This window comes from Vicia villosa, linkage group LG1, assembly GCF_029867415.1.
Source record: "Vicia villosa cultivar HV-30 ecotype Madison, WI linkage group LG1, Vvil1.0, whole genome shotgun sequence".
NCBI classification, from domain to species: domain Eukaryota; kingdom Viridiplantae; phylum Streptophyta; class Magnoliopsida; order Fabales; family Fabaceae; genus Vicia; species Vicia villosa.
In genome coordinates, this window is record NC_081180.1 from 60,150,498 (window position 1) to 60,171,467 (window position 20,970).

The following is a 20,970-nucleotide window of genomic DNA, read 5'->3' on the forward strand; positions in this document are numbered from 1 at the left end:
CGCGTTTGTACCGGGCAAGCAGATCCTTGATGGAGTTTTATCACTGAATGAAATTATAGATCAAGCTCATAAGGATACGAAGGAATGTTTTATTTTCAAGGCGGATTTTCAACAAGCATACGATTGCGTCAATTGGAATTTTTTGAGAAGTCTGTTTGTGAAATTCGGCTTCGGTTATAATTGGTGCAAATCGATGGAGGCGTGCATTTTTAACAGCTCTTTTTCAATCCTCGTCAATGGTTGTCCAACTAAAGATTTTTGGGTGGAGAAGGGGCTAAGACAAGGCGACCCGTTGTCGCCGTTTCTTTTCACCCTTGTGGCAGAATGTTCAAAAAGGCGGCTGAGATTGGGAAGTTCGAAGGCTATAGGGTCAACAACGATCTTAGTGTCAGGATTTTACAATTTGCCGACGACACGGTAATTGTGGGTAGTGGCTGTTGGCAAAACCTGTGGACTGTTAAGACAATTTTCAGAGGTTTCGAACTGATTTCGGGGATGAAGGTGAATTTTAGTAAAAGCAAGATTTATGGAATGAATCTTCAGGAAAGTTTCATGGAAAGTGCATCTCAATTCCTAACATGCTGCAGAGACGATTTACCTTTCAAGTTCCTAGGCATTATGGTTGGTTCAAACCCAAGAAGGTGTGCTTCTTGGAGTGGTGTGGTGAGCAGCCTTAAGAAGAAGCTATCTGTTTGGAAGGTGCGACTTCTGTCAATTGGCGGAAGAGTAACTCTTCTCAATTCGGTTCTTTCGAGCATTCCTATATACACAATGTCGTTCTTCAAAGCACCTGTCAAAATCATCAAGGATATAATTACGATTCAAAGTAGGTTTCTTTGGGGAGGTAACATAGAGAAAAAAAGCATAGCATGGGTGAGTTGGTATAATATTTGCAAACCCAAAGAGGAAGGTGGTTTGGGGGTCAAACACATTGGTTATTTTAACAAAGCTTTACTCTGCAAGTGGAAGTGGATGATATTGATGGAGAATGGCACATTATGGTGTAAAATACTAGAAGCTAGATATGGTGATTTAATCCAGGCGGTTTTATTGGGTTCAGACGTTAAACTGAGAAGGAAAGATTAGGCTTGGTTGAATGACATGTTAACGGTTAGCATAACCAAATCTAACGCTTTTGATTGTTTTGCAGGTAACATAAGTTTCAAGTTAGGATGCGGAAAGTTATTTATGTTTTGGTATAGGTCCTGAAGCGATCTCCGAAGCTTTCGAATTAATGGATTTGCTGGCTCCCATCCACCCTTATCCAGCCAGTGCTGATGCAGTATGTTGGTGGCGCAACGACGATGGTATTTTTACAGTAAAAAGTGTCTATTCGGTCATTCGGGATCGCGATTTGGAGGTGGCGGTTGACAATAAGGTAGTAGCTTTTTTGAACAAGTTCTGGAAATCTCACGTGCCTTCGAAAATCAAAGTGTTTGGTTGGCGGGTTTTGCATAATAGATTACCATCCAAAGACCAATTAGTCAAGAGGGGTATTATTAACAATTCGCAAGACAAATGGTGCGTGTTATGTATGGAAGAAGTAAAAGATCTCAACCACCTGCTATTCAAATGTGGAGTTTCTTTAAAGGTATGGAGTGGCATTTTTGCTTGGCTGGGTTTACAAAATATGCTTTTACTGGATGGTGTTTATCACCTAGAACAATTATGTTTAGCTCTAAAAGGGAGGGTCAATAAGAAGAAGTTATGTAATATATGGTTGGCAACAGTTTGGACTATTTGGAATACGAGTAACAAAATCATATTCAACGAAGGCGTCCTTGCAATAGACGACGTTACTACAAATATCAAAGTGACATCGTGGATTTGGCAAGCGATTGGTTCGTCAGGGGAAAAGGTTTCGCCATTTTATAACTGGTACCAAGCTCCCTTGATTTCGATCAATGTTGTATAATTTTTGTTGAGCGTATTCTTGTATCCGGGTCGAGTACCCCTTGTACTCAATTTCATTATTAATATATATTGCTTATAAAAAAAAAAACTAACCCAAGATTTTCATAAGAGTTGTTTAGAGTTGAGACCCTCCTCTGATCTTAAGTTTTATAAACAAAGTCCTTTGTTCTTTTTATTGAAAAATACAAATTTGTATGATACAACCTTCTTTTTATTCATTAGTTAAATTAACTAACAATTTCCTTTTCTTTTCAGAATTATTTTATCAACTGATACTTGGGAACTCATGATATCTTAAGGGGATTATGGATATATTCTCCCATAAATGAAATGGAACTGTCATACATAAAATTAGACCAAAGAATTTAACACAAGCTTGTTTTCAACTTTGTCCTTCACTATTTCTTTCACTTACGGATGTATACATAAAACAAAAGTTTATCCGTGCGTAGTTCGAGTCTCATTTCAGTTGTACAAACAACAAAACGCAGAGGGAATGATACATAAGAGATAACAAGGAAAAATATTAAATATAAGAAAGAAAAAGGAATGGCGACAATATGACATTATCCTAAGAATAACTTATTTTCCCCAATGGGGAACGATGATGGAAGAATTGAAAAATGGCGACAGAACAAAATGTTAGCTGTTGATTTATACTGTGAGAGACTTCTTTTAGCTACCAAAACAGAAAAGAAAAGAAAAAAACAAAAATGGAGACGAAGACTTCCTGTCATTTTGTTCTTGTAATGACTATTTGAGTAAGTTCTACTAGGGCTTTCCTTGATTTTCTTACGTCTTCATCGTCACTCTCAGGTAAGGAATCAATTGCTTCTGCTGCAAGGGTAGCATGCTTCACGGCTAGCTCCTTCGTCTTCTGTATACCTCGGCTCTTCCCAAGATAATCCAGAGCCTGCACATGTAAATACAAAACTATGTAATCGCATTACAAGGTTATATGATTTGGATTTTGTGTAACAACATCTTAATGTGAAGGACTTATATTATAAAGCTCTAGTACAAAGATAGCCATGTTACTGAGCTTAGAAGTGTTTATGGTACAAGTTAAAATTCAACATATATAGGAGTTACTGATGCATACATATGCATGCACACTAATTATGAACTAATTATGATGGATACATGCAACCAAGCAAAACTTATTAGCTTACAATATTAACGTTCTCAGGCTTTTCAAAGCCCTCTTCAACGATTGTGCGCAATTGGGGGAACTCCTCCATCGCAAATAATATTGGAGCAGTAACAATTCCCTGTAATAAATTTTTTTGGAGCAGGCCATAGATTAGTATAGTACATAACAGAAACAACACTGGAACAGATGAAAAACAAAGGCAGCACAAAAAGAGAAATTTTAAAAGTCTGTTAGCTACTTAAGAAGGGTTTTCAAATTTCAACATAGAGATTTAGTATTAATGCAAAAACATTTTTCAAAATTCTTTAATAAAAAAGGTCAAGAAAGAGCAGATTGTATTACACATTTATTTATATCTACAAAGAGAAGACGTTTCAACAAGTCATAGTGTTAGCAGTAATATACTTGCTTCTTTCATCATAATCTTTCAAAATGAAGATCATGTTATACTAGCTTGAGCACCAAGATTCACAGGCTTTCAATAAAATATTTCAAATTGTAATTGAAATGTCTAAATCAAGACTAGATAAAATTTTAGAATCAGATTAAATTGTGAAATTACATGTTGAATGTCTGATAAAGAGCCTTTTCCGAGGGAAGCTGATGTCCCTGTGAAATCAAGCACATCATCTATCAATTGAAATGCCAGACCCTGCAAAACAAAGGAGAGAGAATTAAATTATGGTATCCACAAACAAGTTTAACACGTGCAGATAGGTAGAAAGATATCAAGCGATTAGTTGCTCTGTGAAATGGATAGACCCAGAAAAGTTCCCTTTCTCCTCTGTATGAAAAATATTTATTAATAGTTATTTAACATGATATTTATAATAGAAAGCTCATACATACTATAAACCGTAGGTCTACAAATTTACAAACCAGATTTTTTCCATACTCAAAAGCAAGCACTGCAACTTCAGTTGTTTGCCCGGCAAGGATGGCTATTGCCTTGCAACTGTTTGATATTAATGATGCAGTCTTGTAGTAAGTCTTTTCCATATAATATTCCATGCTGGAAATATAAACAGTTGTTAGAAATGAAATGAACAATAGGTGCCCTATCACTATCATTCAACACACTCTCAAAGTTAAGACGGATAATAATGACTTTTGTAATTGCAAGCGAAAACCCAGGGATTTTTATAGGGAAACCATATGGATGACGAGGTGGGCCCTAACTATGGACCTAAGCCAAAAGTGTGGAGGGTTTATACTAGAAGAAGTGATAAGGGAATAAAAGTATAGAAGGAATAATTATGGGAGTTTGTTATTATAATTATAGGAGTTTGTTATTATTTTTAGGAGTCTGTTACGATAAAATAGGAATAAGCTTGTGGCTATAAAAGAGGGTAGAAATAAGGGATCTAGGTATTCTATTAGAATTTAGAATCACTATCTTGGTGAGGGAAGCACTGTGTGCTTAGGGGCTGATAGATAGTCACTATCAGTTTATTATTTTCATCATTATTATTTTGTATTTGTTCATCCACGATAATACAATTACGGTATTCTTTTACTATTTTATTCATATATTCCCTATTCATCCATATATTCATATAAGAACCCATCACCTTACGCATTGATAATTGTAGATCCAACCTTACACAACAAATTATCTAGGGTGAAGGTTAACTACCCAGCAGTGTATATACATGTGACAACAAACAAACTCAGAAGCATACCTACACCGTTGATCAGATGTTGTAGTCATTTGCATAGTCTCCCCCGTCACAAGATGTTCTACAACTTTTGCCAACAAAGAAACAACCTACATGCACAGAAACACAGTCCTTAAGCAGATGACTTGTGCATAATCAGGTAGATACCAGCAAGGACCTAGGTATATAATACATCTCTACAGTTATATTATAGGTACATATAAACATATATTACCAATTTACTGTACCTCTGTGTTCTTTAAAGAAGCCAGGGTGACACAAGCCCGGGAAAGCAAAAAATCTCCAGCCAAAACTGCCAACTGCAACAAAAGTATACCCAAGAAAACCTCAAGCAAGTTACACCCACCATGATATCACAGTTTACATGTAAAAAGTAGTGAACAATTATGATCAACTGGCAAACAGTATACAGGCAAAAAAAAAAACTTGATACGCTACCTTATTTCCCATTACAAAATTTAATGAACCAATACCACGTCTGGTATCTGCATCATCCAATACATCATCATGAAGAAGACTTGCCACCTGGAACAAAATAATGCCAAAATTATTTAGTAATGTATAAACAGGTTTTAGAATTATCATTGGGCCCCTTCAGTGTACGACTTGATTGATGGACCTAAAGAAAGAACCGACTAAACTAGATGTCAACCCATTATGAGATAAGAGGTACTTTATTCATATACCCAACTGATTTGAGATTTTAACACCCCCCCTCCACCCACAACAAGTTTGGAACATGAAATTTGCAGGTTTAGTCATTTACAAGTAGCCCAACAATATAAATAGGATAGGCTCTGAAATCATATTTGAATAACTTGTTATGACTCCATCCCAAAACAAGCTCACGGATGGAGGATTGTACAAGTCATAATAAGGGGTACTTCGCCCATAAGCACAAAAGAAGTGGCATGGTGATGATGGTGGCTAACAGAATATATGGTTTAGTAAATTAATATCTCACCAGCACAAATTAAGCCTTTTATTTATCATGTATAGTATTTTGCAATTTTGTTACATGACTAACATGAACAACTTTCTCTTCAGAGATGATTTAATTGGGATGACATTAACAACAAAAACATGAGTGATAAAGATCTTTCTCAGTAAGCATGAAAACATAGACTTGCATCATAAAATAATTTTCAAAATCCTTAAAGGTTCACGACTCACGAGTTAAAGTTGTGAAATCAATTTTGTAAATGCAAGGTAAGGCTGCATATAATAGACCCACAATGGGTTCTACGGTACCCTTCCCCAGACCCTAACATGGAGAGTGCTTTGTAGCACTGGGTATCCTTTTTAAAGGGAAATCTCAGCAGTTGGAGTTGGCACAACTGAACAGTTGGAGTTTCCCTGCGACTAAAAGGTCACAGGTTTAAGTTGATGAATTAGCAAAATATGATATAACAAATTCCTAATGGATCCTTCCCTTCCCTGGACACCGCATTACGGACAGCTCTATGGCACTAGAATGCCCTTATAAATGTTATTAGAGGGAAAACAAATAAATGAAACTAGAGGAGACAAAAAGTCGGCTATTGAATAGCAATGGGCCGCGATACAAATAAAAATGGAGACATAGAAAAAAACTGCAACATTTAATTGCAAGTCTACAGTAAAAAGTTGATCCATGTAGCCGACCCCACTTAGTGGGATAATGCTTGGTTATCGTTGTTGTAGTCTAAAGCAAAAAGTAAGCCAAAATAGTTTAATTTTAGCCATTTCTCAATATTGCTTGTAAAGAATCAACAAAATCAAACAATATAGAAAAAACTATGGTAGGTGGCACACACAACAAAACAATCAACCCTTATTCAGCTAGGTGAGGTTATTTGCATTGATCGAATGAAATCATAATATGGACTTCAAAAACAATATTTTTCAACAGTATAATGAAAGCATTATTTAATAAGTGAAACTTTCTAAAGGACTGACATGGATCATCTCTGTTATTTCAGCTATGCGCTGTTGTCTTGAACGTAGGTCATTTCTTGTAGCATCTCCAAGTTCCATTGGAGGAGGTGCTAGGGGAATTGGTAGATTTAATGCTGTTGACATTAACAACAAAACCTGCATAAACAACCTTTCATTAACCCAATCCCATGTGTTACATAGTTAGGCAAGAAAAATCATGAATAAGGATGGGAAAACTCATAAATATGTATTTTATCACCTAATATCTATATGTGCACTCAAACAGATAGATGGAGTAACAATAGGGTAATCTGTGCTAGTCGGCACAACCAAGTGAGGAATTGAGGTTTGAGAATGGAAGGAAGGCACCCAGATCCCAGAAATACCAGAACAAAAACTAAGTAAGAGGTGTAGCTATTCTTAAAAACATTATTATCCTTAACATAGTCTAAACTATTAGTATCTTATATTTATGCTTTGAGATATCCCCTCTAATTTTAGGCGTCAATTACCGTATTTCATAGAATGCATGAACCAAATTGTAGTAATTGGAAAGGGAAACTTGAAAAAGAGGTGTTGATCAATAAAACTAACTTCCCAAGCTTAAACTTGGTTGTTTAGTCCCATTCTATTTACAGTTATAAATATGCAAAAGCAAAAAAAAATCTACAAAGCATACAAACATGATCAGCATATCATTGAGAATATTCTTACTGTGGGACGAAATCTTTTTCCTTCCACGCCCATTTTGAAGAAATACTCAGCAGCCGAGGCAAGCTTAGGAACCTGTTGCATAATACCCAATTTTCACCATGAATGTCTGATTTCTATGCAGCACATGATGAAATACTATTATTCCTTCCATGCATATATTAGAAACTAGAAAGTTATCAAGGATCAGTCTTATACCTCAGCTACTACCATTTCTCGCAGCTTGTTACCAATATGTGATAGTTCATCAGCTACCAGTGAAAATGGATCAAGTTCATCCTGAGAATAATGGGTATTATAAAGAAGTTGGTAAGAATAAATATTGAATGATGATGAGAAAAGTTTTTTTTGCATTGCAATTTTGCATTGTTAGCAAGATATTCTACTACTCTAGAGTTTATTCCACATCAAACGCGAAAATCACTTTTAAAACATGCTGAACCAGCGTACATAAGAAAGAGCACAAAGGAATTGACCTCGACTAGGGAACTGCTTTGATGATGAATTTGATATCTACTACTATACAACGCTGGCATGCCCTTTGAAAAAACTAAACTGCTCATAACCTGCACCACACAAGAATCATGAACAAGTAAAATCTAGTGTCACAATATTTTTCTATAGATGAAAGAAGACTATTTCATGGGAAAAAAAAAGAGAAGATTGCATAACTAGAGGATAGAAGGAGGATAGTATATAATATTCGGACAAACTAATAGGAAAACGAACCAACAAAATAAGCAAAACACAACAACAACATCAACATCAACCAAGTCTTGTCCCACTAAGTAGGGTCGGGTACATGGATCAACTTTCGCCATAATGTTTTATCCAAGACCATGCTTCTATCCAAATCGTTAATCTCGAGCTCTTTCTTAATAACATCTTTTATGTTTTTCTAGGTCTTCCTCTACCTCTAGTTGTTTGACTTCTCTCCATCTGATCTACTGCCCTTACTATAGAATCTACAGCTCTTTCTCTACATGCCCAAACCACCTAAATCTATTTTCCACCATCTTTTCTACTATAGGTGCTACCCCAACACTTTCTCTACTATTGTGATTTCTAATCTTATCATGTCTAATCTTACCACACATCCAACGTAACATCCTCATCTCTGTGACACTTGCTTTATTCTCATGTTGATTCTTAACCACCCAACATTTTGTCCGATATAACATTGGATTTGGAGGTCTTACTACAGTCTAAAAAATTTCCCTTCAGCTTGAGCAATTCACAAGAATAAAATTGTCAACAACAGTGTGTTTTCCCATAAGGTGGGAGCTACTACATGGCTCAACCATCGGATGCATTTGAGTCAAAAATAGACCATTTCCATTTGAACTATAATATTCAATTCCAATGCAATTGAAACATAAATACTAGTACTAAGTAAAGTAATAATTTTTCAAATTAAAAAAAAAAAAAAACATTATTGATCCTAAAAGTACTTTATGTATTTGCAACTATCACAAAATCACCACAACAGGATCCTACTTCATACAAATATTGAAACCAAGCAGAAACAACACAAATCACAAATTACAAGTAATTCCGAATTGCACAAATCAAATTAAAGACTGAAAACGAAAAGTCAGAGGAAAAGAGAGGATACGCACCTGTTGAGTAAAGTCTGTAGGTGAGCGAGAGAGAAGAAAGCGGTGGTTGTGGTCTCGAATAGAGAGATAGCAGCGACATCCATTGAAGGCGCCTCTGAGGTTTCTAGAAAATCGAGAAAAGAGCATCGTATTTAGGAGAGAGATGAAGAGTTTTGAGGCGGCGATGGAAACGTGGAATTGAGAGGACTATGGAATAGTGAAAGGAGAGAAGAAGAAAGAGAAGAAGGAGTTGCTTTGATGCGAAAGCGATACTGGCGATAGTTAAGACTGCGGTGGTGTTTGTGATTGTGTTTAATAATAATGTAATGGTGTGACGATGCCAAAGCTGCACCATATAATCTGTTAATAATTTTCTTGCCAAACAATTTTGCAACTAATTAGGTTGTGAAACTTAAATCGGGCTGTCATTCGTTGCTGCTTTGCCCGACCCGACTCACATTTTTATTTATTTTATATTTTTTTTTATAAAAGAGATTATTATTTGTTTAAATTAAAAGACAAAGAAAAAAAAGGAAGATTTATTTGTAAATTGGTAGATGGGGGAGGTTAAGAGAATCCCATATAGGTTTTAGTATTCTTATACTCAAATATTTTAGTTAGTGATTTTGTAAAAAAAAAAAAAAAATAGTTTGTCATCCAACAAAAATAAAATAGCTTAAGAGTAAAAAATGGTATGAAAATTTCTCAACCAATTTCATAGATCTCTTACACACTACAGAAATTTCCATTTTTGCCCCCAGCATTTATAGATAGATCTCCGGAAGCACCCCATATTTTGAAAAAATTTGATTTCTTCCGTAGATGTATCTACGGAAGCGTAATATATTAGTATATATTGGGAGAAAATACACATAAAATCAGATCATAGATTATTCCGTAGATGCATCTATGGAATGCTCTTAGCGCCACATTCTTCCGTAGATGCATCTATGGAAGTGTCTGATATAGTTTGAATTAGCATGATCACTCCCTCCATTGTTTCATTTCTCCAAACACCACATACTCCACACCCTAAAAACCTTACTTCATCAATACCTTATATCACTCAAAGACTCAAACTTTTTGGTGCAACAAATCAAATGGAGCTAGAAAAGTCTAAATTTCAGGTAAATAATCACTTTCATCCGCTACATTGTTCACATTATCAATCATTTTCTGTGCAAAAATGTAACGTACCTTCCGTAGATGGATCTACGGAACGTGTTGAGGAAGAACACTTTCGTAGATGGATCTACAGAATAGTCCCTGCAGTTTTTTTCCAGCATTTTGTAATTTTGTGTGATTTTTGGCAAAATAGGTATGGTGCACCCAGATAATATTTCATGTAAATTAGCTTCTTTAGTCGATGTTAGTGCGAGTATCAATGAGGTGGTCGCAAATGTGGTAGATGTCAGATGTGACTTTATTAGCAAGCACGACTTTGATGATCGTGAAAGCATGCTAACATAGATTCGTCGGAAAGGAGTTAACCTTGGATTTGGTGTGGTAATCGGAAGATCAGATAGCGGTATCGCAAGAAGAAACCCGTTTATTACAATGTTGTGCGAAAGAAGCGGGAAATACAAATCTCCTCTAAAGAAGTTTAAAAAAGACGGCACGGGTACTAGAAAATGCGAGTGTCCATTTAAAATCCGTTGTTATATGTTGGCTAGCAAGAAGTGGAGAAGCTCTGTTATTTTGTGGTTTGCATAACCATGAACTGTGCGCAAAATTACAAGGCCACCATATGACATGTCGGCTCAATCTGGTTGAGAAGGCATTTATTAAAGACATGTCCTTGAATTTTGTCCAATTGAAAAAATATACTTGCCACATTGAAAAGGAATGAACCCGACAACATATCAAACATAAGGCATGTGTATAATCAATGGTATTGAAAAACACCTATTGCCCTATCAATCTAAAAGGTATAAATTGCTCCAAAAATTCCATTCATTGACGAGATGCCGGTTTTTATGCATAAATACATCGACCAGATCGTCAATGTGGTGGGGACGATAATTGCGGATTCCAGGCCGTATCGACTTTGCTTGGTAAGGGAGAGGATGCCCATGAGCTTGTCCGTCATGATCTTATCAAAGAATTGGTGAACCATAAAGACTCGTACACGCGGGTATTTGGAGACGAAACCAAATTTGAATCGGTAAACGAGGCTTTTGTTCCTTGGGGTGGCGCTTACGCACTGGTTTCGCATTGGATGAGATTCCCGGACATGGGGCATCTTATTGCATCCGCATATGACATCGTATTCATTGACTTGACGCGTTACGGTTTTTCAGAAACCTTTTTTCCACTCCGCACGACACCTCCTACAAATCCAATTGATCGTATTATATGTGTTGGATGGCTCGCCAAGTCGTGTCATTTTGTACAATTGTACTTGAAACCGGGACGCCCCATACCACCTACTTCACCGGAATGGGAACTTTATCACACCGAAGTTGTCGATACGTGGCCGAACCGTTTTGTGGATAAGATGCACGATTTTGAAAGGTTGAACAACACCGAGAAGGAATCAAATGCCGAAAAGTCAAGATTCGAACCTTCAATAGATTTAGACGGCGATAGCTCTTTTGATGTATTTATGTAGTTTCAAAGTGTAATATATACACTCTATAACATTGCAATATAATCCTTTTTTGTCAAGTCTTACTTTATGTGTTTATGTGTTTATGCATTTTTCCTTTTTCTCACTACTGCTAGCTACTGCATTTCTTCTGTTGAAAAAACAAACAGGAAAACTTCCGTAGATGCATCTACGAAAGGTGCTAATTTCAAAAATTATAGGTGTTTACCGTATGCATCTACGGAAAGGGGAATTTTAAAATCCTTCCGTGGATATATCTACGAAACTTTCTGTGACAGAGTTTGTGTGGTCCATAGTCTCCAAAGGCTTCTATAAATTTGGGGTTTCTAGGTTTGCATTACACACAAACACAAACACAAACCCTAAACACAAACACAAAAATGTCTCTCATTAGGCCGGATGGATGTCACCGAACATCAATGAAGCGTCCCGATCCTGAACTGGAATACCGCATAAGGGATGGGCATGTCATTTTCTCTCCCGTCGAACCCCCCGTGCTGATGAAGTTTTGGAATATTCATTCCTTCAACCAACTCAAGAGGACTATCATGTCTTTTTTAGAGGGGGGGTACAAACCCGGAGAAGAAATCAAAAGGATCCAGAAGCTTAAAACAAAGACCTCGTTTGAGACCGGAAAAACGGATCGTTGGTGGGTTGAAGTGAAATTGGACATGGATTGCATTCAAATGATGCATGGATTATATGACATTGTTTTAACTGTTGTAATTTCGTAGGTCTCTTAGTTTTCCTAATTTTGTGTCGGAAATTTCGTTGTAATGTCGATTAATCACTGAATCAATGCATGGGTCTTTTATGATTCAAAATGCTTTTGTTCTTGTCTGCCTCCGTGAATGGATCCATGGAATTATTCCGTAGGTGTATCTACAGAACAAAGTAAACGTAAACAAAAAAAAAGTGGTGCTTTCGGAGATCCATCTACGAAAGCACGAGGGCAAATTTGTCAATTCAGTGATGCGCCTAAATGCTATGGGGTGGGGTGAGAAATTTTCAAAAGTATAGTCTAATTTGCCTCGTGAATAAAATATACAATCTTTAAAGAATGTATAGATTTTAGATTTGAATAATATTGTTATTTAAAAAAGTGGTGAATTTTAAAACTGTATGTAAGATTGTGATGACTATTTTAATATAAAATATTTGTAAGATTGATTAAGAGGATTTATGTTATTGAAATGTAGAAAGGATTATGTACTTGCTCGAGGGATCATTTGAGTGGGTAATATGATATTTAGAGAATTGTTAATTTTATCTTATAAGGTAGAATAACATTCTATGAAAATTCGAAAATATTTCTCAGAATGCATTTTCGAACGAGTCTTTTACACCACTCAAACACATTTCAATTGAGTTGCGTCTCTTTTTTTTTTAAAATATGCGTCGGAGGTGCATCTCTGGAATTGTGAAGTGGGAGATTGAAAAGGTGTATCTTTTAAAGGTTAACCTATTTCGGAGATGCATCTCCGAAAAACTCAAACGTCATTTTTTTGATAAAATAGAACCTTGCATGATCAAACTCCATCGTCAACCTTTATCAACAACCCTTGTAAAAAAAATTCATTCTCAATCAATATTTTATCTCAAAAACTTAAGTATTGTGTTTCATCATTTCAAAAGGAGCAAAAGGAGCTGAAATACAAGATAAAGATCATTCATTTCATTCTTCATTGCTCACATTAATCTTATTTTTTTGGTGCCAAAGTTAGGCTGTTTTCGGAAATGAATCTCCGAATTCTAGATGAATTCTTACAAAAATGCATTAATGAAATGTCCCATGTTTCAGTTTTTAAATATTTTGTATTTTTGTTTGCATTAGTTATGGTGCACCCAGATTGTTTCCCAAAATATGTTGTGTCTACGAATGCCAAAAGTGTCGTGGTGAAAGAGGTAAATGTTGGCAAACAATTAACAACCGGATAGGAATTTGAGTTTCATGATCATATGATTCATTGGATACGCATGAATGCATCTAAATTGGGGTTTGGTGTTATAATTGGAAGGTCCGACAATGACTCAGATAGAATAACTACATTTGTGACAATGAGATGGGAAAGAAGTGGGACGTAAATAACTCATCTTCTAAAATTCAAACGAGATGACACTCATTCGAGAAAATGTGAGTGTCATTTTAAGTTGCGTGGTTATTTATTGTTGAATAAAAATTGGAAATTTAATGTTATTTGTGGTTTACATAATCATGACTTATATGTCAAATTAGTCGGGCATCTAATTGCATGTCGCCTAATCCCAGAAGAGAAGGAAATTGTTATAGACATGACATTGAATATGGTGTAGCCTAAAAACATACTTGCAACTTTGAAATGCAAGAGTAGGGGTGTTCGCATTGCGGTTTGAGCGGTTTTGACGCTAAAAGTCATTCGAACCGTAAGAGAAAAAAACGTGTGGTTTGGTTTGGTTCGGTTGGCTTTTAGAAAAAAATCGAACCAAACCAATGCGGTTTGGTTTGGTTTGGTTTTTTACAAATATTTTATTGATTCATACATACACATATAGATGTCAAAACAACTTTATATTTAGTCATTCATAACTACCAAATAACAACAAAACTCAACATAGTTGGTCAACAACTTCCCATTTAATATGTATAAATTAGATTAGACAAAAGTGAAATAATAAACATAAAATAATAGCATAAAACAGTAGGGTTAATAGTAATTCAACCCCCTGTAATGTTAGCGAATTTTGCTTTTGCCCCCTCCCTACCTTTAGGCAACGGTTTTTTCAAAAAAACCGTTGCCAAAACCTGTCTTTGGCAACAGTAGGGGGGTAAACTAAAACACGCTCATATTACAGGGGGGTAAACTACTATTAACCCTAAAACAGTATCAAAAATATTAAAATGAAAAAAAAAATAGAAGAGATGAGAGATTAGTGAAGGCAAAAAAGAAAGAACATAAGAGAGAAGAGATTATTGAAGAAGATGTGCGATAAAAATGAAATTGAAAGAGGGAACATTTGCATAAAAATGAGAAGGCGAAAAAGAAAGAATATAAGATAGTAAAGATTAGAGAAAAACATGTAAGATGTATGTGGGGAAGATGGCGCGATAATTTTAGGAGAGATTTGAGAAGGCTTAAATTGAAACCATAAGCGTAAGGATGAGAAAGTTGTTTGTAATCATAAGGCTAATGTATAATATGTTTAGGTTTGGTTTGGATGTGAGTTAAGTAACATTAAGGTTTTAACATAAGTACCAAACTTGCGAGGATGGAATAGCCGTTCGAGATATATTTTGGACTCATTTGTATTCGATAAAGTTGTTCAACACATTTTCTACTATCCATATCATCGATTCAACATATAAGACCAACAAGTATAGGCTTCCATTATTGGAAATTGTTGGTGTCCCCTCTACGGAAAAGAATTTTTGGTTGGGTTTGCATTTTTGGAAAGTGAGAAAGAGGAAAATGTTTCTTAGGCTTTAGAAGTTTGTAGGACAATATTGAAGGACAATGAAGACATGCTTAAAGTCATTGTCAACAACTGTGATACCGCCTTGATGAATTCGGTTGCAAATGTCTTTCCAACTTCTTACACATTTCTTTGTAGGTATCACATCACAAAGAATGTGATAAGTATAATTAAAGTCGCGGTTGGGACAAAAGAAATTAAGGGCAAAGACAAAATAATTGTCAAAGAAAGTGAAATAATGGAAAGAATAACAGATGCATGGATATGGATAATAAATGCTTCTACATTTTATGTTGATGTTGTTATACAATTCAGAAAGGTGTGTCAGAAATATCTAGATTTGTTAAAATATGTTAAAAAGTACAATTCTAGACCATGTGAGGGAAATTATTTTTTGTGTTTGAACTGATCAAGTTAGACATCTCAGAAATACAACAACTAACCGAGTTGAGTCAGCCCATGCGACATTGAAGAATTGGTTGAAAAATAGTAAGGGTGATTTGTGTAGGGATTGAGACTCTGTGCACAAAATGATTAAAAATCAGCATAATGAGATACAAACATCATTTGGTCGCAACATCATAGTGTTGGAACATAAATTCAAAGATAACAAACTATATTCTCAGTTGCTCAACAACATATCTCGAGCCAAATTGAATTTTATTTTTAACGAAGAAAAACGAGCCAAGAATGTAGGTTCTGAAAGCATAAAATGTGATTCTACACTAAGGAAACTTTATATATATAGTTTAATGGTTATTTTATACTGTCATCCAATTAAAATATAACGCTCTGCCATGTCATACAATTTTTTTGAATTTCCAGTCTTACTAACACCGATAGGTGTTGAATCCTGAACAATATGTTTGTAGGCGCTACTAACCCACCAACTGAGCTAAATGTATTCATTGTCTAAACATTTGGATTATATATTTTTGATACAATATTTTAGTGTTACATAATTATTTTGCATAAATTAAGAATGAAGTAAATATGTACACTATTTTAAATTAACACTATTATTTATTTAATGTTATAACACATAAATAAATTATATTTTTATTAAATATATACATAAATATATTTAATTTATTTTATTAAAATATACATAAATACATTTTTATTAAATATATACATAAATATTATTAATGCAATCAAGAAATATATTTTTCATAATTAGTACTTTCATTTTATTTAATAATTTTATATTTAATAATTTCAATTATTTTATTAAATATTTTTAACACTTTCAATTTTATTTTATATTTTCAGTTTTTATATATATTCCAAAACATTTTAATTTAGTAACAAATTATTTTCAGTTTTTATTATTTTTAGTTTTTATATATATTCCAAAACGTTTTAATTTATTTATTAAATATTTTAATTTGTTAATAAATTAAGATTAGACAAATTAAAGTTACACAAATATTATTTAGTAACAAATTAAATTTTAATTTTAATTATTTATTAATTAGTTTAATTTTAAGTTAAAATATTTAATTTAATATTTAATATTTATTAATTTAATATTCATTAATTTCAGTTAAAACGCTAAAATATTTATTAAATTTTAAGTTAAACTTATTAAAAATGCTAATTTCAGTTTAATATTTATTAATTTCAGTTTAAAAATGCTAAATATAATTTATTTAATTCAATAATATTATATTCATTTTATTTTAAATACGTTTATTTATTTTCAATAATTATTTTTTAGTAAAAACAATGCTACCGTATATTTTCAAAGGACCTTTTTACAACAAACTGAAAAAACACTGCTTCCTATTTGCAAACGCTTGTAGAAAGTACACACATTTTCTTTATAGACAATGCTACCGCACACTTGGTGAATAACATTAAGTGATCAATGGTTTATAAAACTTTTTCTATGACATATGAAAATTATGCAGTAAAAGTTTCTAAGTCATGTTGTATAAACACTTGAAAAATAGTAAGAATTATTTTAAAAATTGTGATTCAAGAGGTGAATTGTAATGTGAAAAAATATTGCTTTAAATACATCACGGATGCCTCTTGAATGAGTGGCAATGGTTGGAAAAATTTCATGATAAATTGCAATGATTAAGAAAAGCTCTCATTAACAATTGCAATGAAGAGACATCACAAAGATTCAGATTTTTCACAATGCTTCAGGAAGCAATCGATCAATTTATTGGAACATGAATGAAAAATCCAATTTTGAAAGTCAGTAGCTACAAGCAATCGATTTCATCAATGCATCAATCAATTTCACCTTTTAAAAACTTGACTTTTTGCTTTATAAAAGATGTGTTTTTAATGGCAATCATGCATGAATATTTAAGAAACATAGAATGGTTTAGATGAAAATATTTTTGAGTACCTAAAGCTTATATAAATATGAATTGACATTGTACATTAATCTTCATGATTCAATCCTTTGATTTCATAAGCCTAAGCAATCTTGATACTTGATTCCAATGTTTTTCTTCTTTGATCTTTCTTCATTGATAAACTTTTGTCTTTATCAAAACAAAAGTAAGATGGATGATGAAAATCTTGTTCACAAGAGAAACTAAGCCCATATTTATCATTTCAGTATCTTTCTCTACTCAAGAAGAGATATTCAAATATTTTGAGAATTCAAGTCCACAATTATACAGTTAATAAGACAAACATTGCTAAAACAACAAAATGAATAGTTACATACAAATATTTTCCCATATCCTAACGTTTCTAATGCAGAACACAAAAAAGGGATACAATGGCCTACTCAAGAATAGAGACAACCCTCCCATTTCGGAGTATCTGACCCATCCATATTTGCTCCCTCAAAATAACTAGGGGATGGTAAAAATACTCCACCTATTGCAGCGCATTCTCAAAAGACTTTGTAACCGCTCCAAGGCTCAAAGAAATACATTTCTTCAACTTTTGAGTCAGAGAAGCATTTTTACTATGTAAAAACTCTAAATCCTTCTAGGAAGAATCAAGAACTTCAATCTTCCTCTCTATCATCCTTTCCAGGTGAATCACCTAATTGCCCATAATGCTTGGGAAATTGAACGCGGCTAGAGTTTTGCCGACCTCTTTCAAAGAGGTGGAAACCTTCTGCATCCTAGTTCGTCCAAAGATCATCCCAACCGCCATACCCCATAGAGTTAGGGCAATAGAAACTCACTTAATATACTACGTCAGATTGTTCAACTTTTCCCCCAGAACATGCCTAGAAAGATTGGTAAAAAGACCATCATCATTAAAGACTGAATCTTGGCACTCACGAAGAGGATCAGGGCCAGTCTCTGGAGCCGTTTGCAAACTCGAAAGGGAAGACAAAAGAGAAACATTCCAAGGGGATTCCAGAGAAAGCAAAGAATCTACTGCATTATATAATAGTTATATCCCCCCGCTTAAAGAGTCAGACCCTCACTTCATCCTTCATCACATCTACAAGGAAAAACGATTGTTATTCAGACAAGCACACATAATGGGCAAACCAACATCAAAATAATGAAGTATGTTTCAAAGTTACCAATGGATATTCGATGATCCTTGCGAGAGCAGGCCTCCGTCAGCAACGAAACGTCAATCAGACACTTTAAATGTTTCCTATTATCCTCATTAAAGGGGACTCCACCTCCAAGATAACATAGGTTGTTAACAAAGTCTACTAGTTTTTTCTTTTGATTTGAGTCCTCATTAGAAAAATATTCCTCTTTATAAACATAAATATCATTCTTAGTGAAGAAAAGCTTCTGTGACCAACAATGAGAAAACAACGACTTAGACTTATCCCCTACTTCTGGCTAGGCCTCGTAAATGGTTGCATGAGCCAGGGGATGAAGGGGAGTAACCAGAAAGAACCAATCAACAAAGGGCAATAACTCAAGAAATTCTTCAAAGACCTGTATTATTGGAACCTAGGAAACTAAATCTTGTTCTCTTGGTCGAGTCAAGGTACTACGGTGGCAGCAGAAAATATTAAAAACAAGGTAATGGAAGGTTTCCCCTTTAGATATTAACACCAGTATTGGAAAGCCCTTGCATACGCCCAACTCGACGGGTGGAGTAGTGAGGGAGCCACTATCAAGTGATTAAAAATGCCAACCTCAAAAGCAGTAAAGGGTAAGCGAACACCCAGGGTTGAATAGACGTATTCATAAAGAGGGATAGTGTAGTCGCCATACTCGCTACATATTTGATTGCCCTCAGTAGGGGTGGTGGAACCCTAGTGCGATGGTTCCCCCACTTCAAGAAAAAGCTTTATCCAGGTTTCCCTCCTTAGAAAAAATAGATACACTGGAAGAATATATAGACCATTCCCATTAGGATGATGGATTCGTCTAATTTCCTTTTACATTCCTTCGTGATTTTTTATCCATATTGCAATAACTTTCTCAAGTACAAAAAGACGAAATGTCAAAAGAGAAAAAGATAAATGCTCAGGAAGAAGGAGAAAAGAAAGATCCAAGTGAAAATGACTTTAGATCTTCCTAGACTTATGTTCTGACAAGATAAAAATAAAGTGTCTTATCAACGACCTCATCTCTCGCACGTAACACTCAAGTATTTTAGTTCCTAAGAATGTTAATAACGATGCCACTGAATAGACATTTCACGTTCCAAACAGTGAAAGTACGAAGTATGGGTGATCGATCGGCGGGGGTGAAATTATCCAAACCCCCACCCTTCTACTCAAGCATAAGGGCTTGGGGGTGTCATACCCCAATTTTGGACCCGCATTTCATTCATTTCTGACTTGTCGCATTTTATTTCATCTACATTCATCGTTCACACTTTGCATCGTGTTGCATATTTTGAAAAAATTAGACTTTTATTAAAGTCGACAAAAAATAGCTTTCATTTGCATTTTCACATGTTTTCATTTTTAGTTAATTTGATTTATAAAAAAAACAGCTTTAGATAGTTTAGTTTAGATTAATTTTAGTTTTAATATTATTTTTATCTTTAGTTTAGATTAATTTTAGTTTAGATTTATTTTAGTTTTTTTATCATTTAGTAAAAAAAAAAAGAGTGAAAATATGTGTGTTTTAGACTACATTTTAACTTTAAGTCCTTTTTGCATTTTTATTTTAATTCTTTGGTTTATAACCATTATTATTATTATTATTATTATTATTATTATTATTATTATTATTATTATTATTATTATTATTATTATTATTATTATTATTATTATTATTATTATTATTATTATTATTATTATTATATGTCCAAATGGTCAATGACAGACACAAACGTATTGGCGAGCACAATAATAAAAAATCATTTCTTTTTCTTCACGATAAATAATAAAAAACCTAAAACCTTCCCTTTTATCTTTCCTCGATTAATAAGCTAAAGAACACAAACATTACGCTAACACTCAATCACAAAACTAACTAAATGGGTCCCATCGAGTACGATGGAGGTGAGGGGTGCTAACACCTTCCCCTTGCTTAACCGACTCCCAAACCCTAATTTGGTTACGATGACCATCTTATCCATTTTCCTCTTATTTTATGGGTTTTATCGATATTTTCCCTTTCCTTCTTGGAATAAATAAAATTTGGTGGCGACTCTGTTTATATTTCGAGTGTGAGAACACGTTCGAGTATTTTTTACCGCTACAGAAAGTGGCGACTCTGCTGGGGACTATCCTAAGAGGGTCAACCCTAGTTTAGTTTGTTTTGTATTTGAGTGTTTGATTTTGTTTGTTTATTCTTGTATTCTTTATGTTTACTCTTGTGTTGTTTATGTTTCTTTACTCTTGCTTTATCGCTTTTATTTTATTTCTGCATATACTCAATTGTGGGTATGGAAATGATATTTGAGTGAAGCTCTCAACCCGAGCTTTTGAAAAACAAGAGAAAAAAACATAAGTTAGGTGGTGGTTGTGTAGTGTTAGTCCCCAAGGTGAACACCTTGAATGGCTAATACGAAAACCCCACTTGGAGG

General features: G+C 34.3%; 4 protein-coding genes across 4 annotated transcripts; 3 read left to right on the top strand and 1 right to left on the bottom strand.

Annotated features, from left to right (window-relative positions):
• The first annotated feature begins 324 nt into the window (after positions 1–324).
• On the top strand, positions 325–1,086 carry LOC131643795 (uncharacterized). Its single transcript, XM_058914115.1, has one exon. The coding sequence runs from the start codon at positions 325–327 to the stop codon at positions 1,084–1,086; it is 762 nt and encodes a 253-aa protein (XP_058770098.1).
• A 148-nt stretch (positions 1,087–1,234) lies between these two features.
• On the top strand, positions 1,235–1,915 carry LOC131643803 (uncharacterized). The gene has a single exon (XM_058914127.1). The coding sequence runs from the start codon at positions 1,235–1,237 to the stop codon at positions 1,913–1,915; it is 681 nt and encodes a 226-aa protein (XP_058770110.1).
• A 375-nt stretch (positions 1,916–2,290) lies between these two features.
• On the bottom strand, positions 2,291–9,341 carry LOC131639103 (solanesyl diphosphate synthase 3, chloroplastic/mitochondrial-like). The gene is made up of 12 exons (XM_058909610.1): positions 8,994–9,341; positions 7,851–7,940; positions 7,573–7,653; positions 7,378–7,449; positions 6,685–6,819; positions 5,185–5,271; positions 4,974–5,045; positions 4,750–4,835; positions 3,947–4,079; positions 3,630–3,719; positions 3,087–3,185; positions 2,291–2,827 (listed from the first exon to the last, which is right to left on the bottom strand). Exons 1-12 carry the CDS (start codon positions 9,117–9,119, stop codon positions 2,648–2,650), a joined length of 1,251 nt encoding a protein of 416 aa, XP_058765593.1. The 5' UTR covers positions 9,120–9,341; the 3' UTR covers positions 2,291–2,647.
• A 1,864-nt stretch (positions 9,342–11,205) lies between these two features.
• LOC131643812 (uncharacterized) lies at positions 11,206–11,583 on the top strand. Its single transcript, XM_058914138.1, has one exon. The coding sequence runs from the start codon at positions 11,206–11,208 to the stop codon at positions 11,581–11,583; it is 378 nt and encodes a 125-aa protein (XP_058770121.1).
• The last annotated feature ends 9,387 nt before the right edge of the window (positions 11,584–20,970 follow it).

Excerpts from the sequence above, each read along its gene's own strand:
- LOC131643803 (XM_058914127.1), top strand. The coding sequence starts at position 1,235 with ATGGATTTGCTGGCTCCCATCCACCCTTATCCAGCCAGTGCTGATGCA.
- LOC131643795 (XM_058914115.1), top strand. The coding sequence starts at position 325 with ATGTTCAAAAAGGCGGCTGAGATTGGGAAGTTCGAAGGCTATAGGGTC.
- LOC131643812 (XM_058914138.1), top strand. The coding sequence starts at position 11,206 with ATGGGGCATCTTATTGCATCCGCATATGACATCGTATTCATTGACTTG.
- LOC131639103 (XM_058909610.1), bottom strand. The coding sequence starts at position 9,119 with ATGCTCTTTTCTCGATTTTCTAGAAACCTCAGAGGCGCCTTCAATGGA. Across the intron at positions 6,820-7,377 it reads GAAAAAGATTTCGTCCCACA|GTTTTGTTGTTAATGTCAAC; the intron begins GTAAGAATATTC and ends TTGTTTATGCAG. Across the intron at positions 5,272-6,684 it reads AAATAACAGAGATGATCCAT|GTGGCAAGTCTTCTTCATGA; the intron begins GTCAGTCCTTTA and ends ATTTTGTTCCAG.